This window comes from Erinaceus europaeus, chromosome 5, assembly GCF_950295315.1.
Source record: "Erinaceus europaeus chromosome 5, mEriEur2.1, whole genome shotgun sequence".
In the NCBI taxonomy this organism is placed as follows: Eukaryota; Metazoa; Chordata; class Mammalia; order Eulipotyphla; family Erinaceidae; genus Erinaceus; species Erinaceus europaeus.
This window is the reverse complement of record NC_080166.1, coordinates 124,940,836-124,959,959: the sequence shown is the minus strand read 5'-3', so window position 1 is coordinate 124,959,959 and position 19,124 is coordinate 124,940,836. Positions and strand designations below refer to the sequence as shown.

The following is a 19,124-nucleotide window of genomic DNA, read 5'->3' as shown; positions in this document are numbered from 1 at the left end:
CCTGGGTCTGAGATCTGTCCCTTGGGCACTGGTCCCGTCACCCAGGGGGACTTTGGCAGGGCCTTGTAGCTGGAGGCAGTGACAGTTTTCTCTCCAGGTCCGTTTTTTCTGGAGCCTCCAATTATGCCCCTCCAATGTTTCCGCAGATATGCCAACACTTTGAGAACATTCGTGGGGTGCCCACTGAGTGTCCCGTCATGAAGGCTCACGTGTCACTCCCCATCCACTGTCCCCACCTCCTCCCACTCCCCACCGTGGCAGAGCTTGCTGTTCTTACTGGCTCTCTCTCACAGGTATTGGGATAAGGAAGTATTGAAAGCTGAGAAAGAAGCCCAGAAGCCATCGTTAACGAAGGCCATCATCAAGTGTTACTGGAAGTCCTACCTGGTTTTGGGGATCTTTACGTTAATCGAGGTAAAAGCCCCGACCTGCCTACGACGAGCTCTTCAGTTTTCACACAGTGCTGGGCAGCGGGCCAGAGGAGAAGGGCTGAGCATGAAGTGCCTGCCACTAGGCACTCAGCAGGTGATCTTTTTGAGCTTCGCCGGGTCCCAGTGCAGGAGTGAGCTCATGACTCGGTGGCAACCTTTTCAGGTGGAGAGAGACACCGAAGCTTCCTCCAGTCCTCTAGTATTCCCAGGTGGTGTGCCCAGGGCTTGAACCTGGCTCACATGCCTGACAAGGCAGACAGACTCCCAGGTGAGCTCTCTCACCACCCCACCCCCCCTTTTTTAACAGTTTTTTTTTTAAAGTTTGTACTATTTTTTTAGTTCTCATTCATTTAAAAAAAAATTCTTTATTCCCTTTCTTTTGTTCTTCTTGTTGCTTTACTGTTATGGTTACTTTTGATGTCATTGTTGTTGGATAGGACAGAAAGAAATAGAGAGAGGAGAGGAGGACAGAGAGAGGGAGAGAAAGGTAGATACCTGCAGACCTGCTTCACTGCCTGTGAAGCGACTCCCCTGCAGGTGGGGAGCCGGGGGCTCGAACCGGGATCCTTACGCCCATCCTTGCGCTTAGCGCCATGTGCGCTTAACCCACTGCGCTGCGTTAGGGCTGGAAGCAGAGAATGAGAGAGGGTGAAAGAGACCACGGCAGCTAAACTTCCTTTAGTGCATTGGGGACTGGGCTGAGCATAGGGCAAAGCAGTGCCCAATCCATGAGCTATTTTGCTACCCAACTACATTAAAGAAGGTTTTTTTTTTTGATAGAGGGTGAGAGACAGAAAGAGAGAGTCCTCTCTAGCAGTGCTCCATCACTTCTGAAGCTTCCTCCCCCCGGCAGGGGTGACAGGAGACTTGAAGCTAGGTCCTTACTTATAGTAATGTGTGTGCTCTACCAGGTCCACCCCTGCCTGACTTATTTATTTATCTATTAATTTTTAACATTTATTTATTTATTTTGGATAGACAGAAATTGAGAGGTAAAGAAGGGTTAGTTAGATAGCCACTTGTAGCATTGCTTCACCACTCGTGAAGTTTCTCCCCTGTAGTTGGGGACTGGGGGGCTTGAACCCAAGCCCTTGCACACTGTAATGTGTGTGCTCTGTCAGGTATACCACCAACCGGCCTCACTTTCTATTTATTTATTTTTTAAACTTATTTTTAATATTTATTTTATTTATTTTTTCCCTTTTGTTGCCCTTGTTGTTTTATTGTTGTAGTTATTATTGTTGTTGTTGTTGTTGGATAGGACAGAGAGAAATGGAGAGAGGGAGGGGAAGACAGAGAGGAGGAGAGAAAGATAGACACCTGCAGACCTGCTTCACCGCCTTTGAAGTGACTCCCCTGCAGGTGGGGAGCTGGGGTTCACACAGGGATCCTTATGCCGGTCTTTGTGCTTTGTGCCACCTGCGCTTAGCCCGCTGTACTACAGCCCGACTCCCCCTTCTATTTATTTTTATGAGAGAGAAACTGCTCTGCCATATGTAATGTTTGGGATCAAACCCAGGGCCTCAGACATGCATATCCTGTGTTCTGCATCTGAGCTGTTTCTTTTCTTTCTTTTTAAAATTTAAAAAAAAAATCTTTATTTATTTATTGGATAGACACAGCCAGAAATTGAGAGGGAAGGGGCCTATAGAGAGGGAGAGAGACAGAGAGACACCTGCTGCCCTGCTTCACCACTCGTGAAGCTTTTCCCCTGCAGGTGGGACCAGGGACTCGAACCCGGGCCCTTGTGCACTATAACATGTGCACTTAACCAGGTGTGCCACCACCCGGCCCCAGCTGAGCCTTTTTCCCCGTTTGGAATTAGGCAAACGTAAGTGGCTGGAGACTTAGGAAAATGAGGATTTCCTCTGTAGCCAGTCCAGATGTAGTGCTGACCACATGTTAGGAGTCCTACACTCTAGTAGGAGGGGCCGGACTGTAGTGCAGCAGGTTGAGCAAACCTCGACCAAGTGCTGGGCGTGGAGTCGCCTCTCTCCACCTGCTGGGAGCTCGCTTCATGAGTGGTGAAGCAGGCCTGCAGGTGTCTCTCTTTCTCTCCGCCCCTTCCCTCTCAATTCTCCTCTGTCCTGTCCAATAAAATAGAAAGGAAAAAAAAAATAAGGAAAAAGATGGTTGCCAGGAGTGGTAGATTCGTAGTGCTGGCACCAAGCCCCAGCAACAAGCCTGGTGGCAGAATAATAATAACAACAACAACAACAACAACAATAATAGTAAATGCTCTAGGTGCTTAGTCAATGTTCCTTCCCAGCATCAGCGTGGTCCCTGACCGTAGCAATACCCTCCCTCCTCAGGAACGTGTGCCCTAGCTTTGCAGGACCTATTTTTGGACCAGAGCCCAGAATGGCATTAGCCAGTTGACAGGTGCTCTGTAAATCATTAGCCAGACCCAGCCAAACCTGCCTGGCCCTCTCCCTGACCAGTGACATCCACTCTGATGGGGGTGAAGAGCTGGGCTTGTATACCCTGGTGGGGCCTGGCAAAGGCCGGAGGGCACACACCTCTGATGACTGTCCCCTTCCCGGTGGGGCTGTGGACCCCCATGAATCTGGGGTGTGCCATGCACCTGGACTGCCCTGGCCTTGTGAAGGGCCAGCTGGAAGTGTGATTCTTTCACCTGAGGGTGACGGGGTGCAGGAGCCCTCAAGCTGTCCTAAACTGGCTTCCACCTGTGTGGGACTGCAGGAGGGCTGTTTGCTGGCAGCTAGTATCATGATGACTTCTTGCACATGTGGCATTTCCTGCCCAGATATGACAGCTGATTTCCCTGAAAAGAATAAATGATCTGCTCTGTCAGGTACTCCAGGTGCCTCATGGGTGCCCGGCTGGGCCCCTCTCGTGGCCTCCGTGTTTAGTGCTGCTGAAGATCCTGCAGGGAGCCTCCGTCTACCCCTCCTCCCCCCATTTGTTGGTGTTTGATACCATCAGAAGCATTAGGGGCCAGGACAGGACAGGCAGGTCCCAAAAGGGTCAGACTATGTTTGGGCTTCTTGATTTTTCTCTGCCATGATGACTCTTGGGGGTGGGGAGTGAAGATGGGGTTTCCCGAGCCACCCCTGTGTCAGAGTGAGTTACAGATCTCTGCTGACAAGCAAGTTCTGGAGGAAGCGGATGATGATAGCAGCCGTGGAGTGAGTTGAGGGTCTTGCTGAGAGATTTTTTTTGGGGGAGAGCTGGTATTCCTTACTCTGATGGGGAACCAGGATGGCCAAGGTTGGGGACTTAATGAGCGAGTATGCTTGTGAGAGTGCAAGCCTCTTTTTAGGGGGTGAGTACTGGATATTCCTGCTAAAAAAGTGAGACCCTCACCAAGATGGCATCAGTCTCAGGACATTTTGTATTCATGGGAGCTCCACAGAAGTCCATCTTGAGTGTATGCTCTGCTGGCAGCAGAAGGAAGCTTGGATTTATGGCAAAACTTTGTGCTTTCCTGAAGTTTCCTTGCTTTTCTCTCTGCTGGTGTGGAGAAGTCAGGATGGCAAGTGGTTTCTGATGGGGAAGCTAGCAAGAATCTGTTATGTTACTAAACTCATTTTTAAGATGCCGTTTGGAGGAATTGTCAGTGATTTCAGCCATTACTGATTTTCATAATTGGCTTTATGAGGCAACTTTCCATCCTGTGATCTTGTGTCTATGCTACGTCTTGGCTTTGTTTTTGGTTAGTGAAAGATTTACTGTCAACATGGGGCTTTCATCATCATCATCATCATCATCATCATCATCGTCATCATCAATTTAACCAGGGCACTGCTCAGCTCTGGCAGTGCTGACTTAGAATATCAGATGTGAAAGGTGTTTGTTTGCACGGCTATTGCAGTATCTCCCTGGCCCACTTTCCTTTACTATTCTTTCTTTTTTCCTCTTTACTGGGGGTAAGTGATTGACACATGGGTGCATTTATTTTTTTTATCTCCCTGTGACAGGTGTCTGCAAAACACTCACCCTCAACTTAGACCCTTTTCCAGTACTGTGCAGCAGGACCCCAAGCTCACCAGCCCCCGTCCCAGCCCTTCCTTTTCCCTTCCTTTCCCGGAACCCTTTGCTCTGGTGCAGTACATTAAACCCAGTCCAAGTTTCACTAGTGCTTTTTCTTTCTGTCCTTCATGTATGAGGGAGATCATACACACACAGATTTAACTCAATTTTTTCTTTTCTTCTTCTTCTTCTTTTTTTTTTTTTTAATGAGGGAGAACACACACAGAGGAGAGCAAATCACCACTCCACCATCATTAGAGTTCCACTAGTTTTGTCCTTATTGCTGTCATGTGGTATCAGGGTTTGAATCCAGGGTTTACTGAACGCAGGGTGGTGTAAGTGCTACTTGCTGAACCACCACTCTTCCCCCTTAACATGGTATTTACCTTCCTCCTCTTCTCCTCCTCCTTTTCCTTTTTTCCCTAAGCAGAGTCCTGCTCAGCTCTAGCTGATGGTGGTGTTTGGACCTCAGAGCCTCAGGCATTTCAGTCTGCTTGCACAACCATTATGTCGTCTCCCTAACCCTTCACTTGGCCTTTTCTGAACGGCAAACACAGGACTGAGGAGATTTTCTCAGTGGCAGAGCGCTGGACTTGCACACGACTGACTGACTCCAGAGACCCCAGCTTCAACCTGCCACGTGGCAGAACTGAGCAGTGAGCGCTCTGGTGTCTCTTCATGCATCCCTCTCATGAAAATAAACAAACCTTGTGAAATATATATTTAGATTTATTTGATAGAGACAGAAAGAAATTGAGAGGGAAAGGAAAAGCTAGAGAGAGCAAGAGAGAAGGGGGCTGGGCAGTAGTGCACTGGGTTAAGCGCACATAGTGCGAAGGCTACTGGTTCAAGCCCCCAGCTCCCACCTTGCTTCACAAGTGGTGAAGCAAGTCTGCAGGTATCTGTCTTTCTCTCTCCCTCTCTATCTTCCCTTTATCTCTCAATTTCTCTCTGTCCTATCTGAGAGAGAGAGAGAGAGACCTGTACCACTGCCTCATTGCTCCTGACGCTTTCCCCCCAGCAGATGGGGGACCAGAGGCTTGAACCAGGATCCTCATGCTTTGTAACATAGGTGTTCAATGAGGTATGCCACCACCAGGCCTACTGAAAAATAAGCCTTAAAAAAAAAAAAAAAGCAAAACATTTCCTTCATGACCTACTGTGTCCCTGTGTCATTCCTCTGAAACACAGAGGAACTAGAGGATTCCCCAAGGTCTTTCCCAGAGTGTTCTCATAGCAACCAAGGCCTTTTCGGGTGCTGTTGGCTAGAGATAGGTCATTGCTGCGGGTGGGTGGAGGGGGAGTCAGGATGAGGCTCTCAGGGTTGGAACTTGGCCACAGTGAAAACCTTTGTCCCACGGGAATTGAGGAATGAGGGTAATGCTGGGAGAAACAAGTATCTAGGTAACACGGAGTGCTCTCCCAGCATGCTTGGCCTCTGCCTGCTTCTCCCTGGGGACAAGGACTGGTTTGGGGGTACAGCAAGTCTTGGCCTGCCCAGAGTCGAGGAGCTTCTGAAATGTCTGTTCAGTGGGTCCACCTAGTCCCTTCCCCTCCTCCTGAGAGAACCAGAGCACCTTCCTGGTGGAAAATTTGAACTGATTATGCTGAGAAGCTGGAGATGCTTTGAAAATGGAAGCTACTCTCCATGAGGGAAGAGTTACATTTATTGGGGAGCCTCTGTTTGTAAGGGTTGTTCCCCTCCCTGTGCCGGGAAGAGAAGGCAGACTAGATCCTAGGAGAACCTTATTCATGGGGAAATCTTGAAGATGTCCCAGTCTCCAGTAGGCCAGAAATCTGTGGTGCTCTGGTTTCTCTCTTGCAAATAAACAAAAATAAGCAACGCCAGCTGAAATCTGCACAGCCAACGTTAGCTGTATCTACCGTGTTTTTTTTTGTCCAGCTATCGTCTCTTCCACCCACCTCTCTCAGTGTCTTTAACTTAATATCTCTGGGAGGGAGTCACTCCCCTCCCCACGCGTGCCCCGAGCACTGCTCAGCTCTGGCTTATGGTGATGCTGGGAATTGAACCTGAGACCTCAGAGCCTTAGGCATGGAAGACTGTTTGAATAACCACTGTGCTCTCTCCCCAACCCTTGCTCTTCTCTTATTCACTTGCCTCGTATTATAGGGGACCAGCCAAGAGCTTCAGAAGATAGAAGAGAAATGACTTTTCTTCCAGAGCAAAAAAACCCCCTACACCCCCTAACAACCCTTCTGAGCCTGCTTCCATAATCCCGGCCCTCTGACTAGTCCCCTGCTCACACTCCCTTCTCAAGATTATTTTAAGCCACTTTCTCTCCCCTTTTGTTATTTTTTTTTAATTTTTAAAAATTCTTTCATTTATTTATTTTTAAATAGAGACAGACAGAAATTGAGAGGGGAGAGGGAGATCGATAGGAAAGGAACAGAGAGAGAGACACCTGTAGACCTGATTTTACCGCTTGTGAAGCTTTCTTCATACAAGTGGGGACCGGGGCCCCTGGTCCTTGCATGCTGTAATGTGTGCATTTAACCAGTTGTGCCACCGCTTGCCCCCCTTTGTTTTTTATTAGTGATTTAATACTGATTTACACAGTTATAATAGGGGCATATTCCTCAACGTTCCCACCTCTAGAGTTCTGTGTCTCTATTCCCTCCATTGGGAACTGCAGTAGCTCTCCCATGGTCACAGATACGGGTTTACTTTATGAACTATATCTGTCTGTTTGACTGACTGACTGACTGACTGACTGACTGACTGACTGTCTGACTGACTGTCTGACTGACTGACTGACTGTCTGACTGACTGACTGACTGTTTGTCTACCTATCTATATCTATATTTTGCCCATTTTTCTACATTACTGCCTTTACTTCCTTTCTAAGTCATACACCTATTACCACTTCCATGTGTCTTTCCTCCTCCTCTTCCTCCTCCTCCTTCTTCTCCTCCTCCTCCTTTTTTTCTCTCTCAGAAAAGAGAAACAGTGCCTGACTTCCTCCGGTGTTTTCCAGATTGATTTGCTTCCCTGTCAGTGATGGTATAAATATAAGACTCCTGGTGACTAACATGTCAAGTCCTGGTATAACTGGGATTCAGAGCTCTCTGATCTTCTTCCCCTGTTACTTCTCTGGGTGTATGCACCAAAGGTCTTTTTGGGGTACAGAAGATGGGAGCTTGGCTTCTATAATTGCTTCTCTACTGGTCATTGACATTATTTTGAGCCAGTTTCTAGACGTCGTTCTATTGATATGTTCTTTAAAAGATTTGGAATCTTTCCTCTCTGTAATCAGAACAGTCATGCTTACTTGAAGGACTGATACTTTTACTGCCTAAATACGACAATGCTGTTATCACCACCTGTACCAGTGTTCAAGTTCTTTTTCTTGCAGTTTGCGTCCACACCCTAATATGGTGCATTTAATCGATACGAATTATCTGGGGGCCTCCCTCCCCCTGCCACCATTAATCCTCTCCTGTTCATTTTTCATGTTATCTTTATTTTACCATTCACTGTTTTTTAAATGTGATAACAGAGAAGGAACCCAGGGCCATCTGCCTGTGATATTACTGAATCACTGCCCAGCTTAATTTTTAGTCTATATTTTTAGAGATAGAAGAGGGTGAGAGGGAGTCGGGCGGTAGTGCAGCGGGTTAAGTGCACGTGGCACGAAGCGCAAGGACCGGCCTAACGATCCTGGTTCGAGCTCCCGGCTCTCCACCTGCAAGGGGGTCGCTTCACAGGCGGTGAAGCAGGTCTGCAGGTGTCTGTCTTTCTCTCCCCCTCTCTGTCTTCCCCTCCTCTCTCCATTTCTCTGTCCTATCCAACAACGACGATGACATAAATAACAACAACAATAATAACTACAGCAACAATAAAAAAAAAAAACAAGGGCAACAAAAGGGAAAATAAATAAATATAAAAAAAATTGAGGAAAAAAAAAAAGAAGAGCATGAGAAAGGCAGGAAGAAGATAAGGAGAGGGAGAAGCGCCAAAGCATCTCTCTGCCATCCACGGAGTCCCCTGGGTGTGGCCCACGGTGCTTTCATTGGCACAGGAGGTTGAACTCCGGTTCTCACGCGTGGTAAGGCTGTGCTCTACCCCCACTGAGCCATCTCCAAGAGCCTAGTCTTTTTGGCATACTTATTTATTTTTAAGCACCTATTCATTGGCTAGATGTAGAGAGAAATCAAGAGGGGAAAAGGAGTTAGGGAGAAAAAGGACACCCGCAGCACTGCTTTACCACTCATGAAACTTTATCCCTGCAGGTGGGCACTGACCTGGGGTTTGAACCCAGGTCCTTGTACATAGTAACACGTGTGCTCAACTGGGTGCAGCACTGCCCAGCCCCATTACGCTTTTTTTTTTTATAATTAAGATTATTTGTATGTTTGTTTGTTTATTTATTTACAGAAAGACAGGAACATCATGCTTTCACATGAGATGACTGACTCCCATCAGTGCAAGTCCTGCTCTTTACCACTAAGCTACCTCCCTGGCTGCCTGCTTTCTTGTTCCTACTGGTATTATTATATTATTATTAACCAAAGCACTGCTAAGGAGTCTTTGTTGTTGGTTTCGTCTGTTTTAGATGGAAACCTTTCTGCTAAACTTCTGTCCATTCCTGTTAGTATCCTAGGGCCAAATGCAGACCTGGGACCGGGAGGGATTCCCAGGCTGGACCCCAAGTCTTTATGCATGCTCTGGTTGTCTTTGCTGGTTCCCTCATGTCCCAATGTGACATGTTTCTACTTCATTTTGCGGTTTTGGTCCCAGCCCTGGAACTGTTTCTCTAAACAACTTTTGCCCTCTGTAGTGGGACAGAGGGAGACAGAGAGAGAGAGAGACCATTCTGGGTTATAGAGAGGCTCATTGCTGCAGGGTTGGTTAATGTCTCATGATTTCCTAGTCAAATAAAGCAAGAAGTGTGTGTGTGTATGTGTGTGTGTGTGTGTGTGTGTGTGTATGGTGGGGGGGGGCAGGATGTGTTCCCTTACTGGGGTCTTTTCAAAAGCCTTCTGTTTCCATAGTCATGAAGAATTCTTCTGGAGGAATAAGGATGATATGCTCATGAAAATTCTTTGTATAAAAATTTTGGGGGCCGGATGGTGGCACATCTCTGGTTGAGCACACATGTTGCAAGGATCCAGGTTCAAGCCCCCTGGTCACCACTTGTAAAGGGGAAGCTTTACGAGTGGTAAAGCAGTGTTGCAGGTGTCTCTCTTTCTCTCTCCCTCCCCTTTCCCTCTCGATTTCTGGCTGGCTGTATCCAGTAAATAAATAAAGATAAAAATTGAAAAAAATTAAACCAGGTCTTAGGTGACAAAAGTAAGGGCTTTGCAGGAGTCATGTTCGACTTTATTCCTGCCATTCTCAAAGTTTCTGTTGGATCAGATGCTAGTTTGATAATGGGTATTTTCCTAGTGGTTCTGTTTCCTTCTAGCTGAGGTTAAGGTCAGAGATGAATGGCTGAGTGACCAGCTACGGCTGGGTCATGAGCTGGTGGTAAATGAGTGTTTGCTCTCAGTCGAAACTTCCAGATGCTCTCCCTTCGTTTGTGTCCTTTCGCCACCAGCCTGGTGCATCTCCTCTGTGGGCCACAGCTCTCCTTTCTCTTGTCATCATTCCCAAGTTAATGCAGAGCTGGATGGCAGAGAACAGGGCCTAGCAGAGACAGCCGTAACTCTTAGGGAGGGCAGGAGCCTGGGATGCAACCCACCATTGGGCTTCTGGTGGGTGGCTCCAGGTATGCAGGTGGCTGCTCTGGGCCTGGGCCTTGTCCACACCCAGGCTGGGACTGTCCATGGAGACAGTGTGATATCCTTGCTTCTCTGTGGCAGCCTCCAGATTTTCATCTCTGTGTGAACTTTCTAAACTGCTTTATGGCTTTTTCCAGAAATCCATTTTTTAAACTTTAATTATTTTTTACCAGACTACTGCTCAGCTCTGGCTTACGTACTGGGGATTGAACTTGGGACCTTTGGTGCCTCAGACATGAAAGGCAGTTTTTTAATTAAATTTTAAAAAATTTCTTTATTGGGGGATTAATGTTTTATAGTTGACAGTAAATACAGTAGTTTGTACATGCATCACATTTCTCAGTTTGACACATAACAGTACAGCCCCCACTAGGTCCTCTGTCAGCCTTTTCCAGGACCTGGACTCTCCCCCACCCACCCCAGAGTCCTTTACTTTGGTGCCACACACCAACTCCTGTTCAGCTTCTACTTGTGTTTTCTCTCCTCATCTTTTTTTTTTTTTCAACTTCTGCCTGAGAGTGAGGTCATCCCATTCATATTCATCCTTCTGTTTCTTTCTTTTTCTTTTTTTTTTTCTTCATTGGGGAATTAATGTTTTACATTCAACAGTAAATACAATAGTTTATACATGCATAACATTTCCCAGTTTTCCATATAACAATACAACCCCCACCAGGTCCTCTATCATCCTTCTTGGACCTGTGTTCTCTCCACCCACCCACCCCAGAGTCTTTTACTTTGGTGCGATATGCCAATTCCATTTCAGGTTCTACTTGTGTTTTCTTTTATTCTTTTTTCTTTTTTTTCTTTTCCTCCAGGGTTATTGCTGGGCTCGGTGCCTGCACCATGACTCCACCGCTCCTGGAGGCCATTTTTTCCCCCTTTTCTTGCCCTTGTTGTTGTAGCCTCGTTGTAGTTATTATTATTGCCATTGTTGATGTTGTTTGTTGTTGGATAGGACAGAGAGAAATGGAGAGAGGAGGGGAAGACAGAGAGGGGAGAGAAAAATAGACACCTGCAGACCTGCTTCACCGCCTGTGAAGCAACTCCCCTGCAGGTGGGGAGCCGGGGGCTCGAACCGGGATCCTTATGCCAGTCCTTGCGCTTTGCACCTCGTGCGCTTAACCCGCTGTGCCACCGCCCGACCCCCTTGTGTTTTCTTTTCTGATCTTGTTTTTCAACTTCTGCCTGAGAGTGAGATCATCCCATATTCATCCTTCTGTTTCTGACTTATTTCGCTTAACATGATTTTTTTTCAAGCTCCATCCAAGCTGGGCTGAAAGCGGTGAAGTCACCATCTTTAACAGCTGAGTAGTATCCATTGTGTATATAGACCACAACTTGCTCAGCCACTCATCTGTTGTTGGACACCTGGGTTGCTTCCAGGTTTTGACTATTAAAAATTGTACTGCTATGAACATAGGTATACACAAATCTTTTTGGATGGATATGTTGGGTTCCTTAGGATATATCCCCAGGAGAGGAATTGTAGGATCATAGGGTAGGTCCATTTCTAGCCTTCTGAGAGTTCTCCAGACTGCTCTCCACAGAGGTTGGACCAATTTATATTCCCACCAGCAGTGCAGGAGGGTTCTTTTGACCCCACAACCTCTTTAGTGTTTGTTGCTGCTACCTTTTCTGATGTATGACATTCTCACAGGAGTGAAGTGGTATCTCATTGTTGTCTTTATTTGCATTTCTCTGACAATCAAAGACTTGGAGCATTTTTTCATGTGTTTCTCAGCCTTTTGGATCTCTTTTGTGGTGAATATTCTGTCCATGTCCTCTCCCCATTTTTGGATGGGGTCATTTGTTTTTTTGTTGTTGAGTTTGATAAGCTCTTTATATATTTTGGTTATTAAACTCTTATCTGATGTATGGCAGATCTTCTCATTCTGTGACGGGTCTCTCTGGGTATTACTTAAATTTTTTAATTGGTAATTTAATACTGATTTCTTTTCCATACCAGAGTTCTGTATCCCACCCCCTCCATTGGAAACTTCCCTATTGTTTACCCCTCTGGGAGTATGGACCAAAATTCTTTAAGGGGTGCAGAAGGTGGAAGGAAGGTCTGGCTTCTGTCATTGCTTCTCCACTGGACTTGGGCGTTGGTAGGTGGATCCATACTCCCAGCCTGTTGGCATGAAAGGCTTTTCACACAACCATTATGTGTCTTCCTAGTGCTGTTCATGTCTTTCCAAGGTGAATGAGTGCTCATTGGAAATAGGACAGTCAGCCTCTTTGTTCTTGAGACCTGATCATTTCCCTTTGATCTAATTGTCTCGCTCTTTCTCCTTCAGGCGGTGTTTTCTCACTTCCGCTGTACAGTTGGTGAAGCATGTGGGCCTGTATGTACATGTGTGTGTCCAACCCAACAGGAGGGATAGGATTTAATGCCACACCCACTCACACTGGCAACATTTTCCTGCAGATAGAGTGGGTTGAATTGAAAAGGCATGCCATTTTGTCTCATTCTTAGTTATCTTTTTGGTGGTGGTGGTGGTAGAGAGAGGGTTCTTCTACTCTCTAGTGCATTGATTCCCCTCAACAGAAACATGGGCACATGGACAGACAGGCAAGAACTATCAAAAAAGCAGAGCTTCCTGTTAGCAGAGATGACTTACCAGGAACAGGTGGTCTCAAAAAAATCAAGCTCCTGAAAGATTTTCAAATGTTGGGGCATTCTGTCCTTTGAGGAGTCAGTCCTTGGAGAAATGATTCCTAGGGCCTCAGTGAGTTGAAGGTTTAGTTTTCTTTGATGCAGGAGACCCGGCACTTCCCATGGGTGACGGGAGGAGAAGGTGTTATTAAGGGGGTGGAGAAGCTATTTGACAGGGAGGGGCAAGCCATAGCTCCTTTGCCTTTAATCTTTGGGGAAGAAATTTGCCCCCCTCCCCCAATCTGATTCAGGATGTATACCACAATGTCTGATAACTTACTGAGGTAGGATATTCATTTTTGCTGTGGAGACATAGCTGATTATTAATATTTCTTGAAAGCCACTGTTTACCGTGAATATCTGACTGCCCTCTGATGACATTTTTTTTTAAACACCGAAGAAATATTTTATTTTGTTTATTTATTTTGAACAGAGAAGCAAATGGAGAGAGAAAGGGGAGATAGAGAGGGAGACAGAGAGACACCTGCAACACTGCTTCCCCACTTGTGAAGCTTTCTTATTGTAGGTGGGGAGTGGGGGCTTGAACCTGGGTCCTTGAGCATGGTAACATAGGATGCACCACTACCCAGGTCCCTGACATTCTTTTTATCTATTTATTATTTATGAGATTATGTGCTGGGGATTGAACCTGGGATCTCTGGGCATCTCAGACTTCGATTTGGCCCGTAGGCTGATAACATTCATTCTGAGCTCAGTTTCTGCTGCGTCCTAGTTCTTTATTTTTTATTTTTTATTTTATTTTTTTAAATTTTCATTTATTTATTCCCTTTTGTTGCCCTTGTTGTTTTTATTGTTGTAGTTATTATTGATGTCGTTGTTGTTGGACAGGACAGAGAGAAATGGAGAGAGGAGGGGAAGACAGAGCGGGGGAGAGAAAGACAGACACCTGCAGACCTGCTTCACCGCCTGTGAAGGGACCTGCCTGCAGGTGGGGAGCCGGGGGCTCGAACCGGGATCCTGACGCCAGTCCTTGAGCTTAGTGCCACCTGCGCTTAACCCGCTGTGCTACAGCCCGACTCCCTGCGTTTTAGTTCTGACTCCGTAGGAGAGGAGCACGTGAGCAATATCCCAGGTTCCAGGACAGACACAGAGAAGCTATACTGTTGGTGGTGCCTAAGCCCTCCCTGTCTTACTAAAGCAGAAGCTAAAGTTCACTCTCTGGGCTCAGCCAACAAGTGGCTTATGGGCTCGGAAAGTTTGCATGGTTCTCTCCTGATCTGTGTTTGCTAATATCTTAGATTATAATGGCTGTTAAGGTGAAGGGAGGTATTGAGTGTTTTGCCCCAGTAAGTACACTTTGACTTTGGGTGGAAATACTGAGAATGCTGAGAATACTGAGTAACTGGGCTGCCTGTGAGCTGGGCTGCATGTAGGCGAACCAGTCCTTACACTTCTTGCGCCATTTTCTTTTCTTACTGCAGACCAGAGCCATCCTGGTGTTTTGCCAGATCTGTCTTCTAGATCATGGGTTGTAATGTTTCTTCAGCATCTGTGTTCTCAACACAATGACCTGAAGCTCGATTGTCTTTGTTTTATTTTATTTTTTATATATTTATTTATTTTCCCTGTTGTTGCCCTTGTTTTTTTTTATTGTTGTTGTTATTGATGTTGTCGTTGTTGGATAGGACAGAGAGAAATGGAGAGAGGTGGGGAAGACAGAGACGGGGAGAGAAAGATAGACACCTGCAGACCTGCTTCACCGCTTGTGAAGGGACTTCCCTGCAGGCGGGGAGTCGGGGGCTCCAACCGGGATCCTTAAACCGGTCCTTGCGCTTTGCTGCCACGTGCGCTTAACCCGCTGCACTACTGCCGGACTCCCGTTTGATTGTCTTTGAACTTAACAGTCTGGGTGGTTATTTCTGTTGTCAAGCAGAGTTGGTATGTTTTCCTTGGAGATTAGTGCACAGAAGTGGCACGTTGTGAAAAGACTTTCTTGACCCAAAGAAATAAGGAAGATGTGTCACCTCCAGAAAAACTGATAACGACTTTTATTTCTGATTAAAGCCTTATTTTGTTTGTTTCTGTTCTGCTCCCCCCGCCCCCCTTTAGGAAGGCACCAAAGTAATTCAGCCTGTCTTCTTGGGGAAAATCATCAGTTACTTTGAGAACTATGACCCCGCGGACTCCACAGCTCTGCATGAGGCCTACGTGTACGCCACGGTGCTCACGGCCTGCACGCTGCTCCTGGCCATCCTGCATCATCTCTACTTCTACCACGTCCAGTGCGCTGGCATGCGGCTCAGGGTCGCCATGTGCCACATGATTTACCGAAAGGTGAGTGTCGTCCCACTCGGGCTACAATGCCTGCCTGCCTCGAAACAGCTCAGGTGCCTGGGAGAAACTGCATCAGCGACAAGTAAGGGGCTCGGCAGTGACACACCTGGCATTCACGTTACCATGCACAACGATGCAAGGCAAGTTCAAGTCCCCAGTCCCCACCTGTAGGGAGGAAGCTTCATGAGCTGTGGAGCAGTGCTGCAGGTACTTTTCTGTCTTTCTCTCTCTCTCTTCCTCTTCTTTTTCAATTTCTCTCTGTCTTATCAAACATGAATAATAGATACAAATAAAATATTAAAAAATTAAGATGCTGATCATTTCTTTAAAAAAAGGTGTTCTGGGAGTCGGGCGGTAGTGTAGCGGGTTAAGTGCAGGTGGCACAAAGCACAAGGACCGGCCTAAGGATCCTGCTTCGAGCCCCCAGCTCCCCACTTGCAGGGGAGTCGCTTCACAGGCAGTGAAGCAGGTCTGCAGGTGTTTATCTTTCCCTCTCTCTGTCTTCCCCTCCTCTCTCATTTCTCTCTGTCCTATCCAACAATAACAATAACAATAATTACTACAACACTAAAACAACAGGGGCAACAAAAGGGAATAAATAAATCAATAAATATTTTTTTAAAAAGATGTTCTATAAATAGAACCATTTAAGCTTTACTAAGGAATCATGCTTTCTGAGAGCAAGCATTATCAGTTTTCTTTCTTTCTTTCTTTTTTTTTTTTTTGGAAATTGGTAAATAGGATAATATATGTTGACACAGGTATTATATTGTAGTACTTATTATTTTTAAAATTTTATTAATGATTTAATAGTGATTTACAGACTTGTAAGATAATAAGTGTATAATTCCACACTGTTCCCACAACCAGAATTCTGTGTCCCATCCCCTCCATTGGAAACTGCAGTAGTCTCCCAAAGTCACTGATGTGGGCTGATTCTATTATCTATCTGTATCTCTGTATATAGCTATCTGTATCTCCCATTGTTTCCCAATAGTCTTGCCTCTATTCCCTTTCTCCTTCACCCCTATACCTATTACTACTTCCAAGCGTCTTTCTTTTTTTTCTCTTCTCTCTCAGATAAGGAAACTATACCTGGATTCCTCTGTTTTCCAGATTGGCATGCCTTTCATTGGTGGTATAAAAACTATTACTGGTTTTTAACACCAGCTTTCTATGGAGAACAGGTCAGGGCTACCTTTGATGCTCAGTCTGTCATATCATGCTATCTTTACAGTGAAACCTGTTTTCCTCATTTCTTTCGAATGTGTTTTAACCAGAACTCTGCTCAGCTTTGATATGAGATAGTGCTGGGGATTGAACCTGGGACCTTGGAGCCTTGGGCGTGAGTCTTTTGCAGAACCACTATACTTTCTCCAGGGCTCCTTTCTATTTATTTTCTCGTGGGAGAGGCAGGGAGGACAGAGAGGAACAGGGAGAGAATAAAAGAGACACCAAAGCATCCTTCTACCTCCTTGAAGCTCCTTTGGTGCTGTCCATGGTGCTTCCATGTGGTGCTGGGGATTGAACCCAGGAACTTGGGAATCATAAGGAGTATAGTTTACCTGAGAGGGGACCACCACACCCCCAACTGCATGACATCTAATCATAAAGTGAGTAGTATCAAGTTGATGTTTATATTTTTGTGTCAGCATCTCATATTCTGTGGAAACATTTTCTTGTTTGTTAGAACATTCACTTACATTGGAATTCCATGTCAGAGTGATCTACCAAACTGAGGAGAAAAGAATGTGTTTCAAAAAGGGAGTGATGATTGTTTAAATTATTATTATGAGCTCTCACGGGGCTGGGGCCTCGTGCACGTGTGATTTCACTGCTCAGGGACTACTTTCTCGTCCAGAGAGAGATAGGTAACATAGCACCACAGCTGCCTGCAATACCCTACTTCCTTTCAGATGATGCCAGGGCTCAAACCTGGGCTGTGTGTGTGCCTTGCCTTGTCAACTATTTCTCTAGCACTGCTCATTTTTTTAAAATTATTTTTATTATTTAAAAAAATTTTTATTTATAAAAAGGAAACTTTAACAAAACCATAGGATAAGAGGGGTACAACTCCACACAATTCCCACCACCAGACCGCTGTATCCCATCCCCTCGCCTGATAGCTCTCCTATTCTTTATCCCTCTGGGAGCATGGACCCAGGGTCATTATGGGGTGCAGAAGGTGGAAGGTCTGGCTTCTGTAATTGCTTCCCTGTTGAACATCGGTTTTGGCAGGTCGATCCACACTCCCAGCCTATCTCTCTCTTTCCCTAGTGGGGCGGGGTTCTGGGGAAGCAGGGCTCCAGGACACATTGGTGGGGTCGTCTGGTTAGCATCATGGTAGCATCTGGAACCTGGTGGCTGAAAAGAGAGCTAACATGTAGAACTAAACAAATTGTTGACTAATCATGAACCTAAAGACTGAAATATAGCAGATGAAGGTTTGGGGGTCTCCATTTTGAAGATAGCTAGTAGGCCTTTTTAAGTTCTATTTCAAAGGGCCCATGACTATACTAATTTTTTCCTGAGCCTGACATCTGATATGCAGGTGGACCCAAGCTGTTGTCTGCATTTATTTTTTAAATGATCCATCTGGCCTTAAATTAAATGGAATCTGTACCACATTGAACTCACTATATTCTGAGTTTGTGTTTGTCATGCCAGTATTTAAAATATATTTCTTTATTCATTTTTTGGATAGAGACAGAAATTGAGAGAGAGGGAACGAGGAGAGAGAGAGAGAGAGTAAAAGAGAGGGAGAGACCTGTAGTGCTATTTCAGCACTCAGGAAGCTTTCCCCCTGCAGGTGGGGAACAGGGAGCTTGAACCTGGGTCTTTGCTCACTGCACTGTGATGTGTGAGCTCTACCAGGAGTCCCACCTCCCAGCCCCTTAGTCATTCTTGAAGAGAACTTTGGTCTTATCCCCTGTGGGATGCTTTTCCTTCAAGCCATTTTTAAATAGGTTTTCTTTCTCTTTTGTGGATATGATAGAAGTTTTAAGATGGCCTGATTTTAGTGGGTTCAGTGTTTTTGGTTTACAAAACACCCTAACTATCCTATAGTCTACCTTGTTCTTTACTCTTAGGGGAGGATTCCAGATGTTTTCACAAAGGAACCATCACAGCTAATGAGGGACTTTAAGAGGGTTCTTTGTAAAGTTGACCATGGCTGTCTCTTTGTCTTGAGCCATTTTTCTTTAAGGAAAAACATTAATCTTTTAACTGTTGTATGCATGAGATATTGCTGAGAGACTAGATCTTAAGAATCTCAAGACACGGGAGTCAGGTGGTAGCACAGTGGGTTAAGCGCAAGGACCGGCAGAAGGATCCCGGTTAGAGCTGTGGCTCCCCACCTGCAGGGGAGTCACTTCACAAGTGGTGAAGCAGGTCTCTAAGTATCTTTCTCTCCCCCTCTCTGTCTTCCCCTCCTCTCTCCATTTCTCTCTGTTCTATCCAACAACGATGACACCAGGAACAACAATAACTACAACAATAAAAAAACAAGGGCAACAAAAGAGAATAAATAAATAAATCTAAAAAAAAGAATCTTAAAACACACAGAGAAACTGAGATAATATCTTTTGATGAGCCTGCCTGTTGTTACTCTCACCCCTTCATCCCTATGTTCATCAGAACATCACACAGTGTACCTTAAATTACAGTTTTTTTTTAACAGCAAGCAATTCTCACTGAAGGATGAAACCAAACAGCATCAATTAGAAGCATTGCTTCTCCATGTTGTACTTCTCTCTCTTTTTCTCTCTGCCCCCAGGGTTATCCCTAGGCCGCAGTGCCTTCCACTATGAATCCACTGCTCCTGTGGCCATTCTTTTATTGATAGGACAGAGAGAAATTGAGAGGGAAGGGGAAGATAGAAAGACAGACACCTGCAGACCTGCTTCATCACTTGTGAAGTGACTCGCCTGCAGGTGGGGCGCTGGGGGTTCAAACTGGGATCCTCGCACCGGTCCTTGCTCTTCATAGTATGTGCGCTACCTCCC

General features: G+C 45.7%; 1 protein-coding gene across 1 annotated transcript in view; it reads left to right on the top strand.

Moving 5' to 3' along the window:
• The window catches only part of ABCC4 (ATP binding cassette subfamily C member 4), a 274,755-nt gene that overhangs the window by 46,434 nt on the left and 209,197 nt on the right, over positions 1–19,124 (top strand). Inside the window, exons 3-4 of the mRNA XM_007526845.3 lie at positions 294–414; positions 14,896–15,120. Of these exons, the coding sequence (XP_007526907.1) occupies positions 294–414; positions 14,896–15,120 (346 nt within the window). The remainder of the gene's footprint in view (positions 1–293; positions 415–14,895; positions 15,121–19,124) is intronic.